This window comes from Blastomyces dermatitidis (assembly GCF_000003525.1).
Source record: "Blastomyces dermatitidis ER-3 genomic scaffold supercont1.6, whole genome shotgun sequence".
NCBI classification, from domain to species: domain Eukaryota; kingdom Fungi; phylum Ascomycota; class Eurotiomycetes; order Onygenales; family Ajellomycetaceae; genus Blastomyces; species Blastomyces dermatitidis.
The window spans coordinates 4,104,532-4,131,884 of NW_025544779.1; the positions used below are offsets into that span (position 1 = coordinate 4,104,532).

The 27,353-nt window shown below is 29.2% G+C and overlaps 1 protein-coding gene across 1 annotated transcript; it reads right to left on the minus strand.

Moving 5' to 3' along the window:
- Nucleotides 1-9,285: 9,285 nt before the first annotated feature.
- On the minus strand, nucleotides 9,286-9,976 carry BDCG_17293 (uncharacterized protein; the record flags this gene model as incomplete). Its single annotated transcript, XM_045426435.1, has 2 exons — nucleotides 9,286-9,801; nucleotides 9,853-9,976. 2 exons carry the CDS (start codon nucleotides 9,974-9,976, stop codon nucleotides 9,464-9,466), a joined length of 462 nt encoding a protein of 153 aa, XP_045281651.1. The 3' UTR covers nucleotides 9,286-9,463.
- Between the last annotated feature and the right edge of the window lie 17,377 nt (nucleotides 9,977-27,353).

A 27,353-nucleotide genomic window follows, 5' to 3' on the forward strand; every position in this document is an offset into this window, starting at 1 on the left:
CTGAAAGACAGAATGAGCTATATTGAAATTCTGGTCAAGATATCTCAAATGAAATGCTTAAGAATAGAGTGAAGCTTATTACATCTATTATTCTAACAAGTGTTAGAGATAATATTTCAAAAAGAAAATCTTCTGAGTATTCATAACCTTGATGAAATGAGAATATCTCATCTAAAAGAAAAGAATTAGCTTCTGCTAGAAGAGATTGAAAAAATGATGTAATATCTGATGAAGAGTTCAAAGCTGTCAGAAATGAATATTTTTCAGATATCAAAAGAGCTAAAACAGACTGCTGGAATAAATTTCTTGAAGAAGCACAAGGAAAGGAAATTTTTAAAGCTTTTAACTATACTAAAACAAGAAGTGTAGCAAAACTTCCAGCCTTAGAATATGAGTTTCAGAATAAATCATATACAGCAAACTCTTTTGAGGAAAAATGTCAAGCTTTCATGAGAATTCTCTTTCAGAACTCACCAGATTCAGATTCAGATTCAGAGAAAGAGAATATATCACTTCTCAACTACATTAATAAAAATGACTGGGAATGATCTGATCTTACACAAGAAGAATTAGAGTCAGCTATCTTCTCAAGTTCTGTTAAAACTGCTGCAGATTCTGATTTAATTAATCACTTGATTATTCAAAATACATATTCCTACTTAAAGAATGAATATTTTGAGCTCTTTTTCAATCTCTTGAAAAATAAATATCATTCTGAATGCTGGAGAGAAGTCACTGAAGTGATTCTTGTAAAACCTAATAGAAAAACTTCAATTCCTAAGTCATATAGAGTAATATCTCTATTGAACTGTTTAGAAAAGGTTTTAGAAAAGATAATAGCTACTCAACTATCTTTTATAAGCTCTATAGATGATTCTCTTTTATTCAGTGAACAAATGAGAGATAGAAAACAGTGTTCTGCAATTGACACTGTTCTCTCAGTTATTCATGATATTCAAATAGCAAAGCATGAGAGTCTGGTCTCAACTGCAGTTTTTATTGATATAAAGAAAGCATTTGATCATGTTTCAAAGTCAAAGTTAATTCAGATATTGAAGATATTAAAACTGCCACTTTCTCTAATAAAATGAGTTAACTGTTTTATATCTAAAAGAATTATACAACTCTTCTTTGATGAAATGAAACAAGACAAGTCTGAGATAAAAATAGAAGTATCACAGGGATCTTCAATCTCACTCATTTTATTTGCAATATACACTGCATATCTATTCAAAAATAGAAATATGAGAATAGTGCAATCTCTGAGTTATGTGGATGATATTGGTCTAGTCTACAGCTTAAAAACTATCAAAGAGAATTTGAAAGTAATTGAAGAAGCTGTAAAGGAAATCTTTGTTAGAGCAGATATCAATCAAATTCAATTTGATATGAATAAAACTGAGTTAATTCATTTCTTTCCTAGACTCAATGAGAAAGAACTATCTCTAACTCTTTTAAATAGAGAGATTAAACCCAGTGTAAATGTCAAATGATTAGGAGTATGATTAAACTCCAAGTTGAATTTTAAATATCACATTCAACAAAGAACTGTCAAGGCAGAAAGACTAGTGAACAACATAATCAGACTATCAAATACAGAGAGAGGTCTATTCTTCCAGGCTATGAGACAGTTATATATAGCCTGTATTACATCAGTAGCTGATTATGAAGTTCAAGTTTGATGGAATAATCAAGGGAATTTCACTGAACTCTTTCAAAGTCTGCAAAACAGAGCCTTGAGAAGAATTCTGAAAGCATTCAAATCATCTTCTATTAAAGCAATGGAAATTGAAGCTTCAAGTCCTTCTTCTGCTATTAGATTTGAAAAGGCTGGTATGAACTATGCTCTGAGAGTTGTAAAGATGAGCTCAAATCATATAATCAGAGAAAGAGTCTCTTCTTCATTTCCATCAATTAACTCTGGAAATGAACTGAATTGGAATAGATTTCTTGATTGAAATGAAAATAATTCTTCAAAGAAAATGCCTTCTCAACTGTACAGACTATGCTCTCTGATTAAAAATCAATTTTCTTCTTTAAATGTGGAAAAACTTGATCATGAGAAGTTATCTCTCTGGAGAGAAAAGCTTGAATCTCTTATAGACTTATAAATAAGTGAACTATCAAAAGAGAAAGAATATGAACAGCATTTGAAGAGAATTTCTACAATTAATATAAAAGACTCTATTCTGGTTTATTCAGATGGCTTAAAAAATGAGAACTTGAATAGATTAGGTGCAGGCATTGCTTATACTGAAGATAATATTAATTTTATCTCAGATTTCTGGAATCTAGGCTCTGAATGTGAAGTCTTTGATGCTGAACTATTTGCAATAGTGAAAGCTTTCAAACTCATTGAAATAAAATCTCATAAAAGAGGAAATTGTTTGAAAGAGGCATGAATATTCTCTGATAGTCAAGCTGCTTTAAAAAGACTTAGAAATAGTCAGATTCATAATGATCAAATGAATCTTGAACTGATCTTAAACTCTGTTTTGAAAATTCAAAAGAGAAGAACATTAAAGCTGATAATTCATCTGCACTGGGTTCCTGCTCACATGAATATTCATGGTAATGAATTGGCTGATTCAGCTGTAAAAAAGAATGCAGAATTAAGCAGATCTATTCAAAAAATTATGTCCTGATCTTTTATAAAGAGAAAAATAAAAGAATCTTGTTTAGACAAGTGAAATGAAAGCTGGCAGAAACAAAAGAAGAGTATACATTATTCAAGATTTAAAACAAAACCCAAGTGGAAATCTTGTTCAATTAAATGTAAAAAGAAAATATTCTCATCTATAATACAGCTGAAACTAGAACATGGCTATTTCAAATCTTATATACAAAGATTTGATGATAGATTTAACTCAATAGAATGCTCATTCTGCAATACAAATGAGAATTCTGAGTATATTGTAATGCACTGTGCATTATACAATGATCTCAGAGCCAGATTGAAAGAGAAGTATAATCTAAATCAATTAAATATGAGATTCTTATTTTCAACTGAGACAGGAATTAAATACTTAATAGACTTTCTATCAGAAACTCAAGCAGCTACAAGAAAATGACTAAATTCAGAATTATCTGAGTATGAAGAGGAGGAAATTAATCAGATATAGTCTGTTAAAACAGCTATACACTCTCTTTTAATAATTTGTTTTGTTATAGTCTCTCTTTACTTTATCTTTTTCTTTATCTTTTTCTTTCAATTTCTTTCTATCTATTTATTTAATGTGTCTATCTTTGAGACTGTGTTCTTTTTCTCTTTTCTTTTGTCATGATATTGTCAAATGGTTTCAAAGTATCAAAAGATGTTAAAACACTGCAATTTGTAAACAGTTTTTGTATTCTGGGCTGGAATTTTCTGATTTTGCATATCTGAAATTGATGAATGTATATTAGTTAACTTTACAGACATAGAAAAAACCCTGAGAACTAAAGTTCTCAGGTAGATGTCATAGTCTCTGACTGCATACATCTATAATTGAAGAATAATAATAATACTAATAATAGCCTGTACTATAGTATTATCTCAGACTGAATTTCTTTTTAAGTGATTCAACTACTTCTCAAGATAAGTAAATAAACTGTTATACACTCATCAGACTGACTACAGTAATAATATATAAGTGATTAAGACTGTCTTTGTTATCTTATAAAACTGAAACAGTAAATCAATCACATATTTCAACTGAGTTCACTTTATATTAGAAAGTTTCAATATTTAAATCTTTTCTTAATCAGAGTATTACACTCAATGATTAATCATCTGATACAATTGAAGAGTCTGAATAGTCATCTTATATATTGAACTTCACTATATTCTAACATTCTGTATCATATTCAGTGATATGACTGATTTATTTATTTATTAAATATTATGAAATTGTTATTGATATTTAGAGAAGGTATAAATTATATTAACAATGTTTCAAATCTGTAATATTTAAATTATTAGTCAATCTATTCAAAATTAATAGTAGTATTATCAAAAAGTGTTATTAAAAAGTAATATTAAAAAGTGTTGTTAAAAAACATTATCTTTTGTAAAGTGAATGTAAAAGTTACTTAAGTAATCACTTTCATCTTATTCTCATCTCAAGAATCAGTCATCTCATTATTCTTTATCTCAATATTAAGATTCTTTATCAGAGTTTGCATCACAAGTTGAATCACATGAGCAATGCAGAGAATATGATCTTGTTTATTATTTCAGAAATGCAAAGTTAATTTTTACTTCAAGCTCTTCATCATAGTGTAGTTATTCACAGCATTATCAGTTGTAATTATAAGAAGACTGAGACTAATATCTCAATAGTCATTTTGAATCACAGTTATTAATATCTCTGTTATATAATTCTCAGTATGACTACTGATCAATGATTCAAATTCAATTAATGTCTCTTAATATGTTCAGTTCTCATCAATGTAATAATATGAAACTCTTATAAATGTAAGATTATTTGTACTAGTTTATACATTCACTGTAAGAGACACTCTTCAATAATTCTTCAACTCTGATTTTAGATATTGTATATTGACTTTGTAGTATATGTCAAGGTTGAACTGAAGGCAGAATCAATGTGAAATATGAAGATTTGAATTAAGTATTTGAAGAAGTGTTTGAAATTCGGGGTTTTCAATTGATTGAAGAGAAAGATTCAGAGATATACACATATGAAGTAATTATTCATGCAAGTTATCAGATGAGAGTTGTGAAATCAGAGTACTGATATATGATCATTTTCACATAATTTCCTTCAAATTAGAAAGTTAGTGTTATCAAAAATCATTATCTAATAGAGTAACTTATCAGCTCAGTAGTAATTTTCTGATTATTTTTCTTTTATTATCTGTATTCTGATGACTTCAGATGTCAGAAAATTTCTTCAGAGATATAATCAGTTTATAATGAATGTTTCTGAATGAAGTTGCAGTGATTGTAGCAGAGAAATAACTCTTCAGTAATCTGTAATACAATCTGTTGATAATTATTTCATAGTTCATCTCAATATTTGTATTGAGTTTTTTATAAATTTCATGACCTGGAATCAGATATGAAGAATGAAGTGATTATTTATTATAATTGAAAAAGAGCATTCTGTATTGAATTGTAAATAATATAGACTTTGTAATTTACAGTGATTTCTTGAAGAGTTTATAAATCTTTAATAGAAGTAAAAGAAGTGAGAGAAGTGAATTCAGAAGACATGATAATAATTTAAGAAAGATAATAATTTATTTTCAATAACTAATCACTGATGTGTGTAAGAAGAATTAATATAAGAGAAAATAATCTTGTTTCTTAGCTTAGTTATAATTTTAGTACTAACTCAGATTGAATATCATTAATGTATAAAAGTAAATAAACAATCTTGATTAATCTCTGTCATATTTCTTGAAATATATTAATATTGTGAAAGAGAGTATTATCAAATTGTATTATCAGATAATATTATTAAAAATATATTAATATTATGAATATCAATGTTGAAAAAATGTTGATACTTATACATTATAGTGATTTGTGAATCATGATAGTTAAATATATATATATATATATATCATTCCTAACTTGATTACAACTTGTACAATAATTTTTGAAAACTCAAAATCAATTTTCATTATTAATAATTATGAACTTAAACTTATAACTAACTAATATAACAAGAAAAAAATCTACTTCTTATCTTTCTTATTCTTTTTATCATTCTTCACAATTCACTTCTCATTCTTCTTCTTCTTCTTCTTCTCATCTGAGATAATAATTATCTCAAAATCTTTCTCTGCTGCCTTCTCAGAGAAGAGTTCTCACTGCTCTCTCTCAGCCAGATCAATCTGCATCTCAAAATCCCACATTTCCTGGTCTGCTGCCTCAGGTTTCATCTCAGTAGTAAGTAGATTGACATGCTCAGAGAGCAGAGCTGTCTTCTCAATATTCTGAATCATGAAGTGTATTCAAGATCTGAATAAGACCTTAATTCTCTTCTTCTCTGTCAACTTCTGCTAATTAATTAGAGAACAGAAGTGTTATTAAAAATCATTATCTCTCAATAAATAAAAAACTTATCAGTTTTAACTTCTTTATCTCTTACTTTAATACTCTCTCAATCTTCTTCTACTGCTGCTTATTTATAGTAATACTCTTCTTCTCTCTCTCTCTCTTTATCTTGAACTTAAATCATTCTGAGAACTTCTTCTGATCTCATTATTACTGTATAAGACACTTCACTGTCTTCTTCTTTAATCTCTCACAGGCAGTGTCATCTGCATTATTTCTATACTTAGTTCAGTCTAAATCTATCAGAAGTATTACTTAAAATTATTATCATTCTACTTTCTTATAAAGTCTCTTCAAGGCATTATAATATGTCTTATAATCTGTCTCTTCATGTATAAATATCTTCTTCTTCTCTCTCTTCAATCTGTGACAGTGCTCACATGCCTTGATAATCTGCAGAACTGCAGAATATTTGAAGAGAAATAACATAATTTATTTCAGTGAGTGTTGAAGAGAGGTAAAGGCAGAAGAGATGGCTAGAAATGATATGACAATGATAATAATAGTAATGATAATAATGATGATAATGATGATAATGATAGTAATGATGTTAATAATAATAATAATAATAATGATAATAATGATGATGATGATGAAAGAAAGAGTGTATTGAAATATATTACTGACTTATCAAATATAAAGAGACAAAGAAAATATTAACAGCTTTCAGAGATATACAGAAACAGCTACAGTGTTGCATAGTAATATTATCTTCATTCAATATATACAGTGTTGATATTCTTTGTATGCAGTTATTATATAATCTATATCAGAAATATATGCAGAAAACAGATCTTTATTACTAGAGAGAATGATTGCAGTGATTCTTTATTTTCATATTATAAAGATAAGTTATTCTCATTTCTTTCTTCTCTCTTTTCTCTTCTTCTTCAACTCATCACTAAGTTCAAGCTGGTATGAAAACTATTAAAACACTCTTAGAAACTCTCAAATTGAAGAGTATAGACTAATTAAATTTTAAATACAGAAGAATCAAATTATATTTAATATTACTAATTATTCATCTTCTTCTAATAAAATCACAGTTGTGTCTTTTCCTTCTCTTCTCTCAAATAAAACATGACCTGTGAAAAGTGAGTATCATATCAGATCATAATGATTAACACAGTCTCAGCACACGGAGCTGTATACACACAGTACATACTGAACTGAGAGACTGCATGAGTTGCAAATCAGTATCAGCATCTCAGAGAGAGCTGTACAGTGTGAAAAAGCTGTAACTCTCAGTCACATGCACAGAGAGTGAATCATTGCAGTAAGAGTATATACATTGTATGAAAGTAATGCTTTTTAATAACACTCAGTCTCTGATATCATGAAAATAGAGTCTCTCTGTGAGATTCATTTTTATCAGAAGTCAGAGAATCTTATATTTCTCAAAATTATCTTCATCTGTCTTATCTGTGAAATTAATGAGAAGAATCATTAATTTCAGCATTCTACTCTTAATACTATTCAAGTGGTAGTAGAGTTCACTCTGACTACACTTTTTAAGTTTATGTTTTCTAAATATTCACATTTATACAGATATATACTGATTATTTATTAGATAATATTAAGACAATGACTTATCACAGCTGTGTTACTCTCACTGTGAGAGATATACAGTTAATAATAAATATTATAAAGACTCTGAGAAGTGAGTATTTTAAAAATACTACAGCTCTGTGATCTTTATTTTTTTTATTTTTATTTTTTATTTTTTTCTTTTTCTTTACTTTTTTTTTTTCTTTCTTCTTTTTTTTTTTTATTTATTCTGATTTTTTCTTGTTTTTATTTTATTTTTTGTTTTTTGTTTTTTTTTTATATTTTATATTTTTTTTATAATTAAACTTATATAAATTATGATCTGTGTTTAGAAAAGTAATAATATTTAATAACATTCTCTGTTGAATTTTCAATAAATGAGTACTATGTTATAATATTATGTAAGTAAGAAGTGATTTCATAATCTCATTTAATATCATTCTCAATAATGAAATCAGAATGAAAATATGACTAACAATTCAAACATATTCTTTATTCAGAACTAGATTTTTATTTCAAAAGTGAATCTAAAATCTTTAATATTTGAAATAACATCATTTGAAATCAATGTAATAAACACAAATTATGATCAGAAGTAATGCTTTTAGACAATGTAATAACTGTAAAGTTTGATTCTAGTCTCAGACACGGTTACACGGTCAGTCTACTCTTCATTATAGTGTAGTTATTTACAGTATTATCAGTTGTAATTAAACTGGCCGCTGGGATCATGAATTTCATAGTTGATTTCATTTGATCTGATCTCATACATTTCTTGGCATGAGTCTCACCAGGATCAAGTCTCAAAAAAATCTGAAAATGAATCATTTATGAGAGAAATGGCATGAAAAATGATTAGATTTAATTCAAGAACAGTGAAATGAAAGTAATTTCTCAGAATAAACTTTGAAAGATGATCATTCTTTCAAAATCAGAATGAGACTGAGACTGAAGATTAAAATCAGTCTCATTCAGTTCATTCAGTGATTGCTTATATAATCAGAATTTGATAATGATTATTGATAATACTCATGAAACAACTAAATACATTCTTATGCCCCGGTGGCTGAATGGTTAATACGGCCACTTAGTAGTGCCTTGATGTGGGAAACCAGGGCGTGTGAGTTCGAAACCCGCAGGGAATACATTAAATCCGGAACTCAAGCACCTCAGGTTTTTAATAAATACAGAGGTGTACAAATCACTTCAATAAAATTACTCTATGTTCCTGAGCTGAGAAGTGATTATCACATGTATTTAATTGTCACTTCTTTGTATTTCCAATGTTCTTGTTATCTTGATATAGTCTCAACACCTGTATTTTCTCCTGTATAATCAACACTTAGCCTGTATTTAACATCATGCAAGAACTCATCATAAGCTCCGCTTGCATAGAAGTATAATGAAAGAATAATAATAATAATAATAAATATATTCTTATACAAGTTTATTCTTCACTTTCTTATGAAAACTACACTTCTCTGATATACTGTGATCAGAGATATTAAACTGTCTGATAATTTCATATTTTACAATTATGAGTTTCTTGATTGTTTCTTCTTGTAATTATTCTCAATAATAGTGATAAATATCTTGACTTGAGTTGAACTTTCACTTCATTCTTATCTCTGTCAGTGAAATTGTTAGAATATCATATATCATCAGTGCAACAGTTGAATATATACTCTCAACAATTTTTCATAACTCTAGAATTGATTTGATATGTAAATTCATCAGATTATCTTGAAGATAGCAGTTAAATTCAGTTTTACAAGTATGTAGTTTTACCTGATTTTCAGTTGTAATCAATGTATGTAAGTTCTGTTTCAATACTGCAGAGATATACATCTCTCAAAACCGCTCCACCACGAACTCGCTCGATTTTTCGAATAAGAACCCGCCGATAGATCCATCGAAAAGCCCTCGATCATACGAGCATTTTGACCCCATCGCCGACCGCATACCCCGTGTGGTGGTGGAGTTATCCTGCCAAACGTGAACCAGACGTCGTTTGAAACTCCTGTGTGGGATTATCCCCCATTCTCCCCTACCACACCACAACCCCGGGCCAAAGTGCCATACAAATTGTAAGGTGAAGAGACCTAGCCATATGCACCAATCTTCTCGATTTTGGAAGATCCTCAATCTGTAGTTGTGGAGATATCTGAGGAGCAACCTCCGTGAAAACCCTGTTCATCTTTGATGTTTCAAAACACCAACGCCAAGTCCCACCCTCGTACCGCCCTTCCTAATCTGGCCCATCCCCGGCAGAAAAATACAAAAAGATACCTCGGCGATAATATCAAGCACATAACCAACAGCTAGACTGGCCGCTGAGACCATGAATTTCACATTTGATCCCATTTGGTCTGGTCCCATACATTTCTTGGCGTGAATCCCGCTGGGACTGGCTATCAAAAAAACAGATAAAGTGACTATATATCAGATCTTAAAATGGAACCATGACTTGAAAAAAATGAGAAAGTGATGTCATATGATCTCATTTAGTCTCATTCTTGACATAAAGTTACTATTTTTAGACATTTTAAGGTTTTTTTTAGACTATTTTTAATTTTTTAAAAAGTAACGCTTTTTGATAATACTCAAATAAGATTTAAAGTCATTTAAAGCATTAAAAATAATTTAAATTAAGAAGTGAAAATCATGATCTTATTTGAAAAATGTGATAAGAGTAGACAGTAAGTCTCACTGAAACAGTATGAAACTACTATCTAATGTTAAAACTGTGTAATGAGATCAGTCGAATTGATAATGAGACTATCAAAAAATCTGGTCCTGGTTTCAGACACGGTCACACGGTCAGTCTAGCTGTAACTCTCAGTTATATATACAGAGAATGAATCATTGCAGTAAGTATATATACATTGTATGAAAGTAACACTTTTTAATAATACTCAGTCTTTAATATTATGAAAACAGAGTCTCTCTGTGAGATCTGTTTTTATCAGAAGTCAGAGAATCTTATATTCTTCAAGATTATCTTTATCTATCTTATTCATGAAATTAATAAGAGAAATTATTAATTTCAGTATTCTATTCTTAATGTTATTCAAGTAGTAGCAGAGTTCACTCTAATCACACTTTTTAAGTGTATATTTTCTAAATATTCATATTTATACAGATATATACTGATTATTTATTAGATAATATTAAGATAATAACTTATTACAGCTGTGTTATTCTCACTGTAAGAGATATATAATTAATAATAAATATTATAAAGACTCTGAGAAATAAGTATTTTAAAAGTACTGCAGTTCTGTAATCTTGATTTTTTTTATTTTTATTTTTTATTTTTTTCTTTTTCTTTTATTTTTTTTTTCTTTCTCTTTTTTTTTTCATTCTGATTTTTTCTTGTTTTTATTTTGTTTTTTTTTTTTTTTATATTTTATATTTTTTTTACAATTAAAATTATATGAATTATAATCTATATTTAGAAAAGTAATAATATTTAATAATACTCTCTATTAAATTTTCAACAAATGAGCACTATGTTATAATATTATAAAAGTGAGAAGTAATTTTATAATCTTCTTTAGTATTATTCTCAATAATGAGATCAGAATGAAAATATAACTAAGAACTCAAATATATTCTTTATCTAAAACTAGATTTTTATTTAAAAAGTGAATCTGAGATCTTTAATATTTGAAATAATGTGATTTGAAATCAATGTAATGAATACAAATCATGATTAGAAGTAATGCTTTTAGACAATATAATAACTATAAAGTTTGATTCTGATCTTTGTAAGAAATCCCGCTTCTTGCGAATTCTTTACCTCTATTTCTATCTCTCATGTAATCAATAGAGCTAGCGGCTCTTGACTACACACAACTATATAGACTGAAGTTCATGAATACTATTCATAACTCAGCTTAAATACTATTATATATTTAATTTCTACATTTTATCTTTCTACTGTGAATACTTCTAGTAGTTAACAGTACATATCACATCAAGCTGCAAATACTCAAATAATCACCTGTGAGTACTTATTCTTATATTTCAAGCTCAGTCAGTCAGTAACTGTCTGTTATAACTGAAAGAACTAGACACTTGTATAGTTCAATCTCTGTAAACCTGACTGCAGGCACTCAGAAGCAGTCACTCAAATCATGAATAATCTCTGTAAAAGAAGTCTCAGAGAACTTATCAATTACTCATGAAATATTATTCTCTACATCTGTGACAGAGAAATTCTCTGAACTCATGAATAAATCAATCTTAGTAAAGAACATTCTTGAGCATCTTCTGTAAGATTAAGCTATTTTTCTATAAGAAATACTTACTGTCTGTAAATACTCTTAAACTGAGTCTGTAGACATGATCTTCAGAGATATCTGTGAACTGAAAAGAAACTTTCTTAAGCTGTAATTACTTAAGATCACTTATTAAATCACAATTTATAAAAGCTTTTATAAGTTTGTATTTGAAATTGACTCACAAGCTCAGCTGTGTGATATAAAAGATGAAGAAGCTGTTATCTATATAATGACAGATCTTTATTACACTGAAGTTAAGAACTGACTGAATTATCTAGAGAATGATTATAAGAGATCTCACTGATCTGTTCTTAAGACCTATCTAAAGAATAAGTTAAGAAACTCTGTGAGCTGAACAGAGAACATCTGAACTGTAATCATCAATATTAGAAAAAGAGATAAGAAATCTGATGAAAACTACTCACAGTATTTTATAAAATTATGATATAAATTAAGATCTGTGAAAACAGAGCTCTGAAACAAGATCTGAATAATAATATTTATAAAGAAGCTGAATAAAGATATACAGAATAAGCTCATTGAGTAAGACTTTAAATTCTTAACTTTGAAGAAACTGATGACTCTTATTTATTACTTACAGATCACTGTGAGAGTTATAGACTTATGAAGAACAGATCACTGATCAGTCTCATAAGAGTCAGAATAACAGAGAACAGATTTATCAGAGAAAGATGATAAGACACAGAGAGATTTGTATCTGACTACTGAGTAGAGAGAGAGAGCTTCATAAGCTCTTATAAACAGAGTATATAACAGAAAGATTAAGAAAAAGAGACTCTGCTTTATCTATTCTAAATCAGAACATCTTCACACAAACTGTTCAGATAAATTAAAATAGAAATTTGAGAAGTTACAGACAGAGTTAGTAACAGCCTTCTTAAGAGTCTTAAAGCTAACACCTGAATCTGTTACTCTCTTAATGAAAATACTTACTTATAAGAAGAGACTGCACTGTGATACTGCTGTCTTATAAGTATAAGAAGTATTGATGAACTCAGAATCTCAGGTCACTGTAGTGTCTCTAAAGCTCATAAAGTGAATGAGCTGAATGATAAAAACAGAAAATCTGCTCTTATAATAAGCAGAGTGTGAGAACTCAGATCTGAGAGCTGAGAAACTTGTAAGAGTCATCTTTGAATTGCAAGATCTCTCTGAAATCTGAAGAAGATTTGCAGAAACTGTGATCATCACAGACATCACAGATAATATCTACTTAAGACTTATATAACTTTAAAGACACAATCTGTATATAGCTGTTCATGAGTCAGATTTATACTTCTGATCAGTCTTAACAGACTTACTTACAGAGATAGAATCAGTTAATACTGCAGAGTTAGTTAGAGAAGATAAGCTCATCTATATAATAACTTTATAAGTATCTGAGAATCTCACAGTTATAGAAACTGAGCTTCAGATATCAGAGAAATACTGAGATCTCACAGAGATATTCAGCTCAGTAAAGACAGCTGAGCTTTCTTCTCACTGTGAGAAGAATCTGATAATAGATTTGATAGAAGAGTAGAAACTCTTCTAAGAATCAATCTATAAGCTCTCTCATTATAAGACAGAGGCCTTGCAGGCCTATGTGAAGAAGAATCTGAAGAATGACTTTATTTAATCTTCACAGACCTCTGTGAGAGTCTCTGTGATATTTGTGAAGAAGAAGAATGAAGATCTCAGATTATGTATAGACTACTACAACCTGAACTCTAAGATAATAAAGAGCTGTAATTCTCTATCTCTGATTGAGAATGTGATTAATTATTTTATAAGAGCTGTCATATTTACATAACTGAATGTAATCAATGTATATACATAACTGTGAATACAGTCTGAGAATGAATAAAAGACTGTCTTTAGAACTACACTGAGATTGTTTAAATATCTAGTGATGTCTTTTGATCTGACTAATATCTCTGCAGTATTTCAGTCTTTTATTAATAAAATACTTTAAATATATCTGAATATCTTCATGATAATATATCTGAATGATGTAATAATGTACTTTACAAAGAAGAAAGAACACACTGAGCATGTGTGAAGTGTGTTAAAGGCCTTAGATGAGACAGAACTGTATATTAAGCTTATAAAGTATAACTTCAGTATCTATCAGATTAATTTCCTAGAATATATAATCACTGCAGATGAAATTCAGATAAAATCTTCATAAGTTAAGACTATTCTATTATAATTAAAGTTAACTAGTATTTATAAGATTCAGATCTTTCTGAGCTTTGTGAATTTCTATAGATAGTTTATCTTTATATTCATAAGAATCTTCTTAACTCTTACAGACATGCTGAAGAGTGAAAATAAGAAGAAGTCATTCTGTAAATAAAGAATGAAAAGATTGTTAAGAAGAGAGAACTGTAATAACTTTCTTACTTCAGAAGCTTGTAAGATCTTTACAAGATTGAAATAGACATTTATAGATATAGTAATACTGTTTCACTTTAATCTCTTACTCTTAATCAGATTAAAGACAGATATCTTCTTCTTTATAATTTCAGAAATAGTCTTATAACTATAGTTAAATGAGAACTGAGTTTCAGTGATCTTTTTCTCATAGAAGATGCAACCTGCAGAGATTAATTATGATATTTATAATCAGAAGTGTCTCACAATAGTGAAATTTTTTCACTACTAGTATTACTACTTTGAGAGTCTTATAACAGTAATTACTATTAGAACTGATCATAACAGCTTATAACAGTTTACTTCAATTAAGAAACTCTTACAGTAACAGATTTACTGAGCTCAGAGACTGAGTGAGTTCTGATTCAAGATAGAACATATTAAGAGAACTAAGAACTCAGCAGACAGATTCTCTCACAGATCAGACTATATTAAGAAGATCAGAATGACAGATACACAGAGACTAGAGAAGATAGAAAAGCTTTATAAAATGCTCAGACTGAGTATTATAAAGAGATTGACTGAAGAGTCTTTCAATTTCTTATAAAAGAAAAGAGAAAAGAGAGAAAAGAAGCCTGTATAACTACTCTCTATAACACAGAGAGTCAACACTCTGAGAATCTCTGTGAGAATTCTTGAAGAGAGTATCTATAATCTGAAGAATTTATAAGCTTTGAGAAGCACTGCAGAAGATCTGATGTAAGAGAAAACAGAGTATAAATCTTTATAAGATCTTCTATTCAGATTGTCTGAACTGCAACTGAAGAATGAATATACTCAGTATATTCAGAAACTGCTCATAACAGAGATTAATTCTGCAGAAATAAAGAATTGAAGAAACTTAAATAATCTTTTATAAAGAGAGAGCTGGATTTATATATCTGTGAATAAGTTTCTATGTATAGAACTTATTAAAAGATATCATAACTCTTCTCTAACAGATTATTTTACAGAGACTAGAACTTATAAGTTGCTTATAAGAAAATACTTCTGACTGAAGATGTAAGAACTTGTGAAGAAGATAGTGAATTCTTATACTATTTATCAGAGTTCACAGATAGTGCAGTTCAAATTATATAAAGAACTTATTTCTCTAATCATCTTATGAAAATCTTGAGAATAGCTAGAAATGAATGCTCTTGTGAGTCTTTCTGAAAGCAAGAATATATATAATATCTGCTTTGACAGTGTGCTGATGATAGTGAATCACTTTATTAAGATAACACACTTTATACTCACTCACAAGAACTTGAAGTCAAAGAATTTGACTTATATCTTCATCTGTGATGTGATTCAGTTGTATGAATTGTCTGTAAATATTGTCTCAGATAGAGAATTAATCTTTGCAGAAGAGTTCTGATCTGATCTGATAACTATACTTAGACTGACCGTGTGACCGTGTCTGGGACCAGGACCAGATTTTTTGATAGTCTCATTACCAATTCAACTGCTCCCATTACACGGTTTTAACATTAAATAGTAGTCTCATACTGTCTCAGTGAGACTTACTGTCTACTCTTGTCACATTTTTCAAATGAGACCATGATTTCCACTTCTCAATTTAAATTATTTTTATTGCTTTAAATGACTTTAAATCTCATTTGAGCATTACCAAAAAGCGTTACTTTTTAAAAAATTAAAAATAGTCTAAAAAAAACCTTAAAATGTCTAAAAATAGTAACTTTATGCCAAGAATGAGACTAAATGAGATCAAATGGGATCACTTTCTCATTTTTTTCAAGTCATGGTTTCATTTTAAGATCTGATATATAGTCACTTTACCTGTTTTTTTGATAGCCAGTCCCAGCGGGATTCACGCCAAGAAATGTATGAGACCAGACCAAATGAGACCAAATGTGAAATTCATGATCTCAGCGGCCAGTCTAACTATACTGAAGATTTCATAAGATCTAAGCACAGCTTTTCATCAACAGACAGATAATTAGATAGAATATCTGATGAGTATATTAAAATAGTATCTACAGTGCTTTATTAATTATAATCAGAATAACTGAGTGTATTAATTATCACTCACAGAGTTTGTGTACAACAACTTAAAGCATATTAGTATAGATAAAACTCTCTTTGAAATACTCACTGAGACTCATTCATGAATAATTTTGATAAATTCACAAGAGTATACTATAGAGTGTGATGATGTCTGTGAACAGGCTGAGAGAATTCAGAAGATTCAGAAGAAAGCTCATGAATTCTTGAGAAAGACTCAAGAGTATCAGAAGAAATACTATGACTTCAAGTATATTACAAAGAGTTTTAAGAAAGATAATAGAGTCTGACTAAGTCTAGAAAATATTATTATATAGAAATCTAGTAAGAAGCTGAATCTCTTACAGACAGAGTCTTATAAGATTATGAAGAAAGTTAGTTTATAGTTCTATAGATTGAAACTGTTATCTGAGTTATAGATATACAATATTTTTCATATCTCTTTACTTTATAAATATAAGAAATTCTTAGAAGAGAACTCTGTGACTCATTATTCTATTCATAAAACACTAGAGAGTAAAAGAGAATATTAGATTAAAGAGATTATTAACTTAGAGAAGTAAGATCACAAGCTCTGATTCAAGGTTCAGTAACAAGGGTATTCTGATAAGATAAATAAGTTTACTTAAGAATTATTCAGACAGATAAGACATCTGCAGAAGCTGAGATATAACTTTTATATTATAAATTCTAATAAGTTAGAATAATGCAGTCTTCACTAAGAATCTGATTATAATAAAGACATTAACACTGTCATTTATAAGCTCTAGTCTATAAGATAATGAGTTTCTACTAAGATGAACAGTCTGTGATATATATAAGAAAAGAAGAAATCATACTCTTATTAAAGTTAAAAAATAAGAAAATAAAAACAGAGCTATGAACACAATTTAGAGATTAATAAAGAAAAAACAAAGAAAACTTAAACTCACACTCTTAATATCTGTAACACTTAATTTCTTCATAACTATTAATTTTCTTCTTCAAAGAAGCAGAGAGTATTATATCTGTAGTACAGACAATTATTACATTTAATATAAAAATTATCAGAAATGTACAGACTTCAGAGAAGTCAGATATCAGAGTATATACAGTTGTAACAGAGTCTTGAAGACTGACTGTCTATGTATGTAATCAGATATCTCTTATAAAGCTGTGTTCACTTCTTCAGTTATACTGAAGTATTCAGTCTGAAAATAATTGAGACACAGAGAGAAGACTCATCTGTTCAGATCAACTTCTATCATAAATTCATGATATTCATATTGTCTTAATTATCTGGATTTTGCGGGTATCTGAGAACTCATCTCTTATTAACAATGAAATTGCAGAAATGCGCTGCAACATGAGAATCATTGATAGAAAATCTAGACATATTTATATATATCTGATCAGAGATTGTGTGAGCAGAAGAGAGATAATTATAGACTCACAGAGTCACAGAAGACACTGATAACATTAAAAGCTTTACAAGAACTATCAGCTAGAATCTGTAAGAAATTACTTATGAGAAGACTTATAGTAAAGAAAAAGACTACACTGCTTAGAGTCAGAAACTGATCTGAAGAAGATATGAAATTAACTGCTGATCTGAAGATTGAGTACAGTGATAGAACTGAAGAGAATAAAGACACTGTTATAAGCAGTGATATCTCTGCTTCATCAGCTGATAAAAAGTAATCAGAGAAGTTATAGAGATACTTATAAGAAGCTTAACAGTAGTCAGATATTGTTATAAAGATATTGAAATTGAAAAAATTTTTTATTCTTAAAAAGTTCTTGAATCAATATATAGATATTATTAGAAATACTGTCTCTCTATTATCTGAGTAAAAACACTTTACAAATGAATAAGAATACTCACAGTTTATAAGAATAAAAGCTGTTATAGAAAAAGAGAAAAGAAGATAAGATTTCATAGACAGATCTGAGATATTTATACTACTTTAAAGAGATTTATTTACACTATAAGTGATTCTGTGAAACAGTCAGATCACTCTAGTAAATAAGAGTAATTATGAATTATAGCTCTAAATCTTTCTATATAACTATAAAGAGTAATTACAGATCACAGATATCTTGATTCTATAATTTTACAGAGTTAGTGAAAGAGTGAAAAATTCCTCACAATTTTACAGTATCAAAGAACAATGATTTATAAGAATAAGTGAAAGATTAACTTATAAATACTTCTCTTTGATAAAAATAATCTCATAGAGAGTGATTCATCTGTGAGATAAATCTGTATAATAATTATACATGAATCTTGTAAATATAATTAAGAGTCAACTGAAATTCTTCTATATAAAAGATATAAGATAAGTCTGTATGATAGTTAGAGAAGAATCTGAAGATTATAAAGAATCTTATAAAATAAGAAACTGAGTAATAGACTCTTTTCTCTTTATAGTAACAAGAAATTTTTCCTCACTGAGATTTTTATAAATATAAAGAATTTTTAGTGAGTATTACTGCAGTGCTGAGCTGATTCTATAAAATTACTCAGTGAAAGACTTCACAGACAAAGTCTTAGAGAGAAGAGAATATATAAGAAATTCTGCTTCTTATGAATTCTTTATCTCTATTTCTATCTCTTGTTATTATTATTATTCTTCAATTATAGATGTATGCAGTCAGAGACTATGACATCTACCTGAGAACTTTAGTTCTCAGGGTTTTTTCTATGTCTGTAAAGTGAACTATTGTACATTCATTAATTTCAGATATGCAAAATCAGAAAATTCCAGCTCAGAATACAAAAACTGTTTACAAATTGCAGTGTTTTAACATCTTTTGATACTTTGAAACCATTTGATAATATCATGACAAAAGAAAAAAGAGAAAGAACACAGTCTCAAAGATAGACACATTAAATAGATAGATAGAAAGAAATTGAAAGAAAAAGATACAGAAAAACATAAAGTAAAGAGAGACTATAACAAAACAAATTATTAAAAGAGAGTGTATAGCTGTTTTAACAGACTATATCTGATTGATTTCCTCCTCTTCATATTCAGATAATTCTGAATTTAGCCATTTTCTTATAGCTGCTTGAGTTTCTGATAGAAAGTCTATTAAGTATTTAATTCCTGTCTCAGTTGAGAATAAGAATCTTATATTTAATTGATTTAGATCATACTTCTCTTTCAATCCAGCTCTGAGACTATTGTATAATGCACAGTGCATTATAATATGCTCAGAATTCTCATTTGTATTGCAGAATGAGCATTCTATTGAGTCAAATCTATCATCAAATCTTTGTATATAAGATTTGAAATAGTCATGTCCTAGTTTCAGCTGTATTATAAATGAGAATATTTTCTTTTTACATTTAATTAAACAAGATTTTCACTTGAGTTTTGTTTCAAATCTTGAATAATGTATACTCTTCTTTTATTTCTGCCAGCTTTCATTTCACTTGTCTAAACAAGATTCTTTTATTTTTCTCTTTATAAAAGACCAGAACATAATTTTTTGAATAGATCTGCTTAATTCTGCACTTTTTTTTGCAGCTGAATCAGCCAATTCATTGCCATGAATATTCATATGAGCAGAAACTCAGTGCAGATGAATTCTCAGCTTTGATATTCTTCTCTTTTGAATTTTTAAAACAGAGTTTAAGATCAGTTCAAGATTCATTTGATCATTATGAATCTGACTATTTCTAAGTCTTTTTAAAGCAGCTTGACTATCAGAGAATTTTCATATCTCTTTCAAACAATTTCCTCTTTTATAAGATTTTATTTCAATGAGTTTGAAAGCTTTCACTATTGCAAATAGTTCAGTATCAAAGACTTCACATTCAGAGCCTAGATTTCAGAAATCTGAGATAAAATTAATATTATCTTCAGTATAAGCAATGCCTGCACTTAATCTATTCAAGTTCTCATTTTTTGAGTCATCTGAATAAATCAGAATAGAGTCTTTTATATTGATTGTAGAAATTCTCTTCAAATGCTGTTCATATACTTTCTCTTTTGATAGTTCACTTATTTATAAGTCTATAAGAGATTCAAGCTTTTTTCTCCAGAGAGATAACTTCTCATGATCAACTTTTTCAATATTTAAAGAAGAAAATTGATTTTTAATCAGAGAGCATAGTCTGTACAGTTGAGAAGACATTTTCTTTGAAGAATTATTTTCATTTCAATCAAGAAATCTATTTCAATCCAGTTCATTTCCAGAGTTACTTGATGAAAATGAAGAAGAGACTCTTTCTCTGATTATATGATTTAAGCTCATCTTTACAACTCTCAGAGCATAGTTCATACAGGCCTTTTCAAATCTAATAGTAGAAGAAGAAATTGAAGCTTCAATTTTCATTGCTTTAATAGAAGATGATTTGAATGCTCTCAAAATTCTTCTCAAGGCTCTGTTTTACAGAGGTTGAAAGAGTTCAGTGAAATTCTCTTGATTATTTCATCAAACTTGAACTCCATAATCAGCTACTGATGTAATACAGGCTATATATAGACTGGCCGCCGGGACCATGAATTTCACGTTTGGTCCCATTTGGTCTGGTCCCATACATTTCTTGGCGTGAATCCCGCTGGGACTGGCTATCAAAAAAACAGGTAAAGTGACTATATATCAGATCTTAAAATGAAACCATGACTTGAAAAAAATGAGAAAGTGGTCTCATTTGGTCCCATTTAGTCCCATTCTTGGCATAAAGTTACTATTTTTAGACATTTTAAGGTTTTTTTTAGACTATTTTTAATTTTTTAAAAAGTAACGCTTTTTGGTAAAGCTCAAATGAGATTTAAAGTCATTTAAAGCAATAAAAATAATTTAAATTGAGAAGTGGAAATCATGGTCCCATTTGGAAAATGTGACAAGAGTAGACAGTAAGTCCCACTGGGACAGTATGGGACTACTATCTAATGTTAAAACCGTGTAATGGGATCAGTCGAATTGGTAATGGGACTATCAAAAAATCTGGTCCTGGTCCCAGACACGGTCACACGGTCAGTCTAGCTATATATAACTGTCTCATAGCCTGGAAGAATAGACCTCTCTCTGTATTTGATAGTCTGATTATGTTGTTCAATAGTCTTTCTGCCTTGACAGTTCTTTGTTGAATGTGATATTTAAAATTCAACTTGGAGTTTAATCATACTTCTAATCATTTGACATTTACACTGGGTTTAATCTCTCTATTTAAAAGAGTTAGAGATAGTTCTTTCTCATTGAATCTAGGAAAGAAATGAATTAACTCAGTTTTATTCATATCAAATTGAATTTGATTGATATCTGCTCTAACAAAGATTTTCTTTGCAGCTTCTTCAATTACTTTCAAATTCTCTTTGATAGTTTTTGAGCTGTAGACTAGACTAATATCATTCATATAACTCAGAGATCACACTATTCTCATATTTCTATTTTTGAATAGATATGCAGTGTGTATTGCAAATAAAATGAGTGAGATTGAAGATCTCTGTAATACTCCTATTTTTATCTCAGTCTTGTCTTGTTTCATTTCATCAAAGAAGAGTTGTATAATTCTTTTAGATATAAAACAGTTAACTCATTTTATTAGCTTAACTGACAGTTTTAATATCTTCAATATCTGAATTAACTTTGACTTTGAAACATGATCAAATGCTTCTGTTATATCAATAAAAACTGCAGTTGAGACCAGATTCTCATGCTTTGCTATTTGAATATCATGAACAACTGAGAGAACAGTGTCAATTGCAGAACACTGTTTTCTATCTCTCATTTATTCACTGAATAAAAGAGAATCATCTATAGAGCTTATAAAAGATAGTCAAGTAGCTATTATCTTTTCTAAAACCTTTTCTAGACAGTTCAATAGAGATATTACTTTATATGACTTAGGAATTGAAGTTTTTCTATTAGGTTTTGCAAGAATCACTTCAGTGGCTTCTCTCCAGTATTCAGAATGATATTCATTTTTCAAGAGATTGAAAAAGAGCTCAAAATATTCATTCTTTAAGTAGAAATATGTATTTTGAATAATCAAGTGATTAATTGAATCAGGACCTGCAGCAGTTTTAACAGAACTTGAGAAGATAACTGACTCTAATTCATCTTGTGTAAGATCAGGCCATTCTCAGTCATTTTCATCAATATAATTGAGAAGTGATATATTCTCTTTCTCTGAATCTGAATCTGAATCTGGTGAGTTCTGAAAGAGAATTCTCATGAAAGCTTGACATTTTTTCTCAAAAGAGTTTGCTGTATATGATTCATTCTGAAACTCATATTCTAGAGCTGAAAGTTTTGCTACACTTCTTGTTTTAGTATAGTTAAAAGCTTTAAAAACTTTCTTCTCTTATACTTCTTTAAGAAATTTATTCCAGCAGTCTGTTTTAGCTCTTTTAATATCTGAAAAATATTCATTTCTGACAACTTTGAACTCTTTATCAGATATTACATCATTCTTTCAATCTCTTCTAGCAGTAGTTAATTCTTTTCTTTTAGATGAGATATTCTCATTTCATCAAGATTTTGAATACTCAGAAGATTTTCTTTTTGAAATATTATCTCTAACACTTGTTAGAATAATAGATGTAATAAGCTTCACTCTATTCTCAAGCATTTCATTTGAGATATCTTGATCAGAATTTCAATATAGCTCATTCTATCTTTCAGATTTTAACAGTTTTATACTTTCTTCAACTGCTTTTCAATCAGCTTTTTCAAAGTTATACTGATTAGAGAGAAGAGAATTTTCACTTATTTATTTTTCACTCAGTTCAATATTAAATTGAATAATCTCATGATCTGATTCTGATGTCTTATTTGAATTAATAAACCAGTTTACAAGTCTTCTTTTCATTAGATTTTGTGACATGAATGTTAGATCTATAATAGACTTCTGTTTCATGTCTTTTCTAAAGAATGTTTGTTGATCAGACTTATTAACCAAATCTATTGAATGCTCAAAGATTCATTCAATCAGATTATCAGCTCTCACTGCTCTCTTACATTCTGAATTTCATCAGAGATAATGTGCATTGAAATCTCCTGCAATTATAGAGTTTCTTGATGAAGTTATGTTCAGAAATTCTCTATCAATTATTCAGATATTGTTATTTTTCTTCAATGACTTTTCATTATAGATATTTATGAGCTGTATAGTATCAAACTCATTTTCTTTATCTATAATATCACTTATCAGAATATCAGGGTCAGACAAGATATCAAATCTTAGATTAAATTAATATCTTGATCTCTTTCTTTCATAGATCACTACTCTTGACTTTATCTCAGACTTTTAAGATAAAAAGCAGTAGTAGCTTGAATGAGAAATGACATATTTTTGCTCAGCATCAAAATTCGGCTTCTGAAGCAGTATAAAATCAACTTTTTATTCAAATGCAATTTGAAGACAAGAATAAATACAATTTGAGTTTCTATTCACATTATTTTGAATAAATGTAATTTTTGAAGAGTTTTTAAACTTTTTTTGTTGTTTTTGTTGTATATTCATACTAAAAGAGAGTGGAGTAGAATCTAATCACTATCATCAGATAGTAGATTATAACTGTTCTGAAAAGTAGAAATCTCAACTGCTTGCATTATATCTAGTTTATCATCAGAGTCATTTCTCAATTCTCTAATCTTAACAGAAGTTTGAGAATTCAAATTCTGTTTACATTTTACTGAAGAATTGAAGTTTGAAGACTTAGATAATTGAGAGTTTCTTCTTTTAGAGCTTGCAGTTGTGAGTTTACTAACTTGACTCTTCTCTTCAGTTCTAGATTGACTTTGAGCTTCATCTTTTCTTCAGTTCTTTTGAGTTCTAGAAGTAAATATACATTCTTTTGAGCTAGATGTATGTTTTTCTTTGTAATTAGAGTACTTAAGCAGAGTATGTTGACAAATTTCATCTCTTTTTGAGCATGTTTTACATTTATGCTCACTAGTTTTGTGATCTCTGGCATAGAATGCACATTTTGAGTCTCTAAAACATGAGATTACAAAGTATTCATATCTTTGACAGTTTGAACACTGTGTTTGAGCTTTGAGATTCATTCTTGAGTCTTTGTATTCATGAACTCTCATTTTCAAATCTGCTACTCTTACTTCAGAGATCTTTGACTGTTCAAGTGTTTTTATATATACTAGAACAGAGGCATTTCTTCTACTTTATCTGAACTCAATTGAATTTAGTTATACAGGCTTCTTTCTCAGTTGAATGAAGTTGTATTCTTTCAATTCATTTTTGAGAAGTAGTATTCCTTCTTCACAGTCAAAAAGTTTAACTGAAATATCATAAAGAATGAATTTGTCTCACTTTTCATCTCTTTCAGATAGAATTGTTGTGTTTAGCAAAGATTCTACTACTGACTTTCAGAGATTCTCATTCTGAATAAGGAATTCAGCACTGAATTCAGACATTGTAGTCAGAATGATGAAGTTTTCAAAGAATGATGACTCAATTAAAGCTATAACTGATTTTTGAACTTCAATATCAGTCATTAACTGAGAAAAGAACTGCTGATTAATTTCATTTCTGATTCTGAAAATGAGATTTAAGTTTAGCTTGTTTCTTTGCAGAATATCCTGATTTGAGACTTTGAGAATAAGTCTTCTATTTCTGAAGATTTGAAAGTTTTTCTCTTTTTATATTTTCTTTTTCACTTTTCTATGAATAGAGACATGAGCAGTATTCTTCTCAGTTTTCTCAGAATTTTGAGCAGATTTTGAGACAGCAGGTTTAGAGACAGCAGATTCAGCTGCTTGAGCATATGTTTTCTTCTGATTCAAAGAAGAAGAAGAAGTAGAAAGAAAGAAAGAAAAAGAGCAAGATGAAGAGTCAGTGATTATACTAGAAAATTTCAAGATTTTTTGAACTGTGTTTGAGATTTCAAGTTTGAACTTGATCATCTTCTGTAGTTGTCTAGTCTGAGTATAAAGAATTAACAGAACTTCTTCATTCATCTCACTCAGACACTGCTTTTCAAGAATCTTGCTTGCTTTTTCAAGTTTCTGTATTTCAAGAACTTGTTATTTCTCTATTTCTTCTTTCTTTCTTCTCTTCAGAATTTCAATCTCAGAAATAGTATTTGAGAAAGCATCTTTTTCTATATTAACTGAGTGTATTTTTGAACTCATTGTTTTCACTCAATGAAAAGTTGATCAGACTGTTTCAATTGAGATATTTCTAAGTCTGTTTTCAATTGAAAAGTTGATCAGACTGTTTCAAAAGAAGAATAAAAGACTTTTATATATAAAATATCTGATTTTTTTCACACTAGTTCAGTAACTAGGTTAGATTTTTGAAGAGAATCTAATAAACTAAAATTAATTTTTAAAATAAATCAATAAAATCTTTACAATCTCTTTCTTGAAATACAGTGAGAAAAAGTATGATATCAATTGATAATAAATCAGATAATATGACAGTTTTTAAGAGAAAAACTGACAAAAAATAAATCAATTTTTTGTAGAGAAATTGATTAAAACTATTCAATTTTATTCTAAATCATTCAATTCTTCTCACACAATAAGTGTGCAACTCAAATCAGTTAGTAAAGAGTGTAAAAAAGAATTAAGTATTAATGAAAGCTCTTCAGTTACTGAAAAAGTAATTCTTACTTAAAAGAATATGAAATTATGATAGAAAACAACTCTGTTTTTAATTCTTTGTAAGAATATTATATAAAACTCAGAGAAAAACATCTTACTTTTTCAAGAGAAGTAAAAAACTATTTCTAAGATCTTTTTTTTGTATTAACTACTGCAGAAGAATGAGATAGAAACTGTTAAGATATATACTACTGTATATCTTCTATCAAGACTTTTTCTCTTCAGAGTCTTAATATTATAGAGAATATAAGTCTGTTTCTATATAATAATATAAATATTGTCAGTGAGATGTAGAGGAACTGAGTATTTATATCTTAAAATAGAAGACTTTGTCAAAGATTATATTAATATAGAGTTAATTCTTAAATTCAATAGAAATCTAGTATTGCTGTTCTCAATTTCTTACAGAATCTATTGAATATTGAGATATTAAAACTAGATTTAATATATCTTACTCTGCAGAGATCAAAGACTTAGTCAGATCTTAAGATATACTGATTTTATAGTTGTTAATATGCTGTTAACTTGTTATTCACTGATTATGTATTAAATGCTGTTGCTGAGATATCTTTTTGTATTATTCTGCTAGAAATGAGCCTGATTGAGAGAGATAGTACAGAGGTGAGACTTGATGTTAAGATCTAGATACACTAGCAGTGAACTGTGAAGATTGCACTTCAGAAGAGTCTGTTAATTATATGCTTGATATTATCACTGAGATATCTTTTTATATTTTTCTGCTGAGAATAGACCAGATTGAGAAGAGTGATATGAGAGTGAGACTTGGCATTGATGTTTTGAAACATCAAAGATGGACAGGGTTTTTGCAAAGATTGCTTCTCAGATATCTTCACAACTACAGATCAGAGATCTTCCAAAATCAAGAAGATTGATGTATATGGCTAGGTCACTTCACCTTACAATTTGTATGGCACTCTGGCCCGGGGTTGTGGTGTGGTAGGGGAGAATGGAGGATAACCCCACACAGGAGCTTTGAACAACGTCTGGTTCATGTTTGGCTGAATAACTCCATCACCACACAGGGTATGTGGTCAGCGATGGGGTCAGAATGCTTGTATGATCGAGGGCTTTTTGATGGATCTATCGGCGGGTTCTTATTCGAAAAATCGAGCGAGTTTGTAGTGGAGCGGTTGATGTGTTCTATCTCTTGTATAATCAATAGAGCTAGCAGCTCTTGACTACACATAACTATATAGACTGAAGTTCATGAATACTATTCACAACTCAGCTTGAATACTATTATACATTTAATCTCTACATTTTATCTTTCTACTGTGAATACTTCTAGTAGTTAACAGTACATATCACACCAAGCTGCAAACACCCGAATAATCACCTGCGAGCACTTATTCTTACAGTCTCAGACACGGTCACACGGTCAGTCTAGCCTTGGTGCGGCCGGGGGCGTGACAAGATCATATAAAATTATG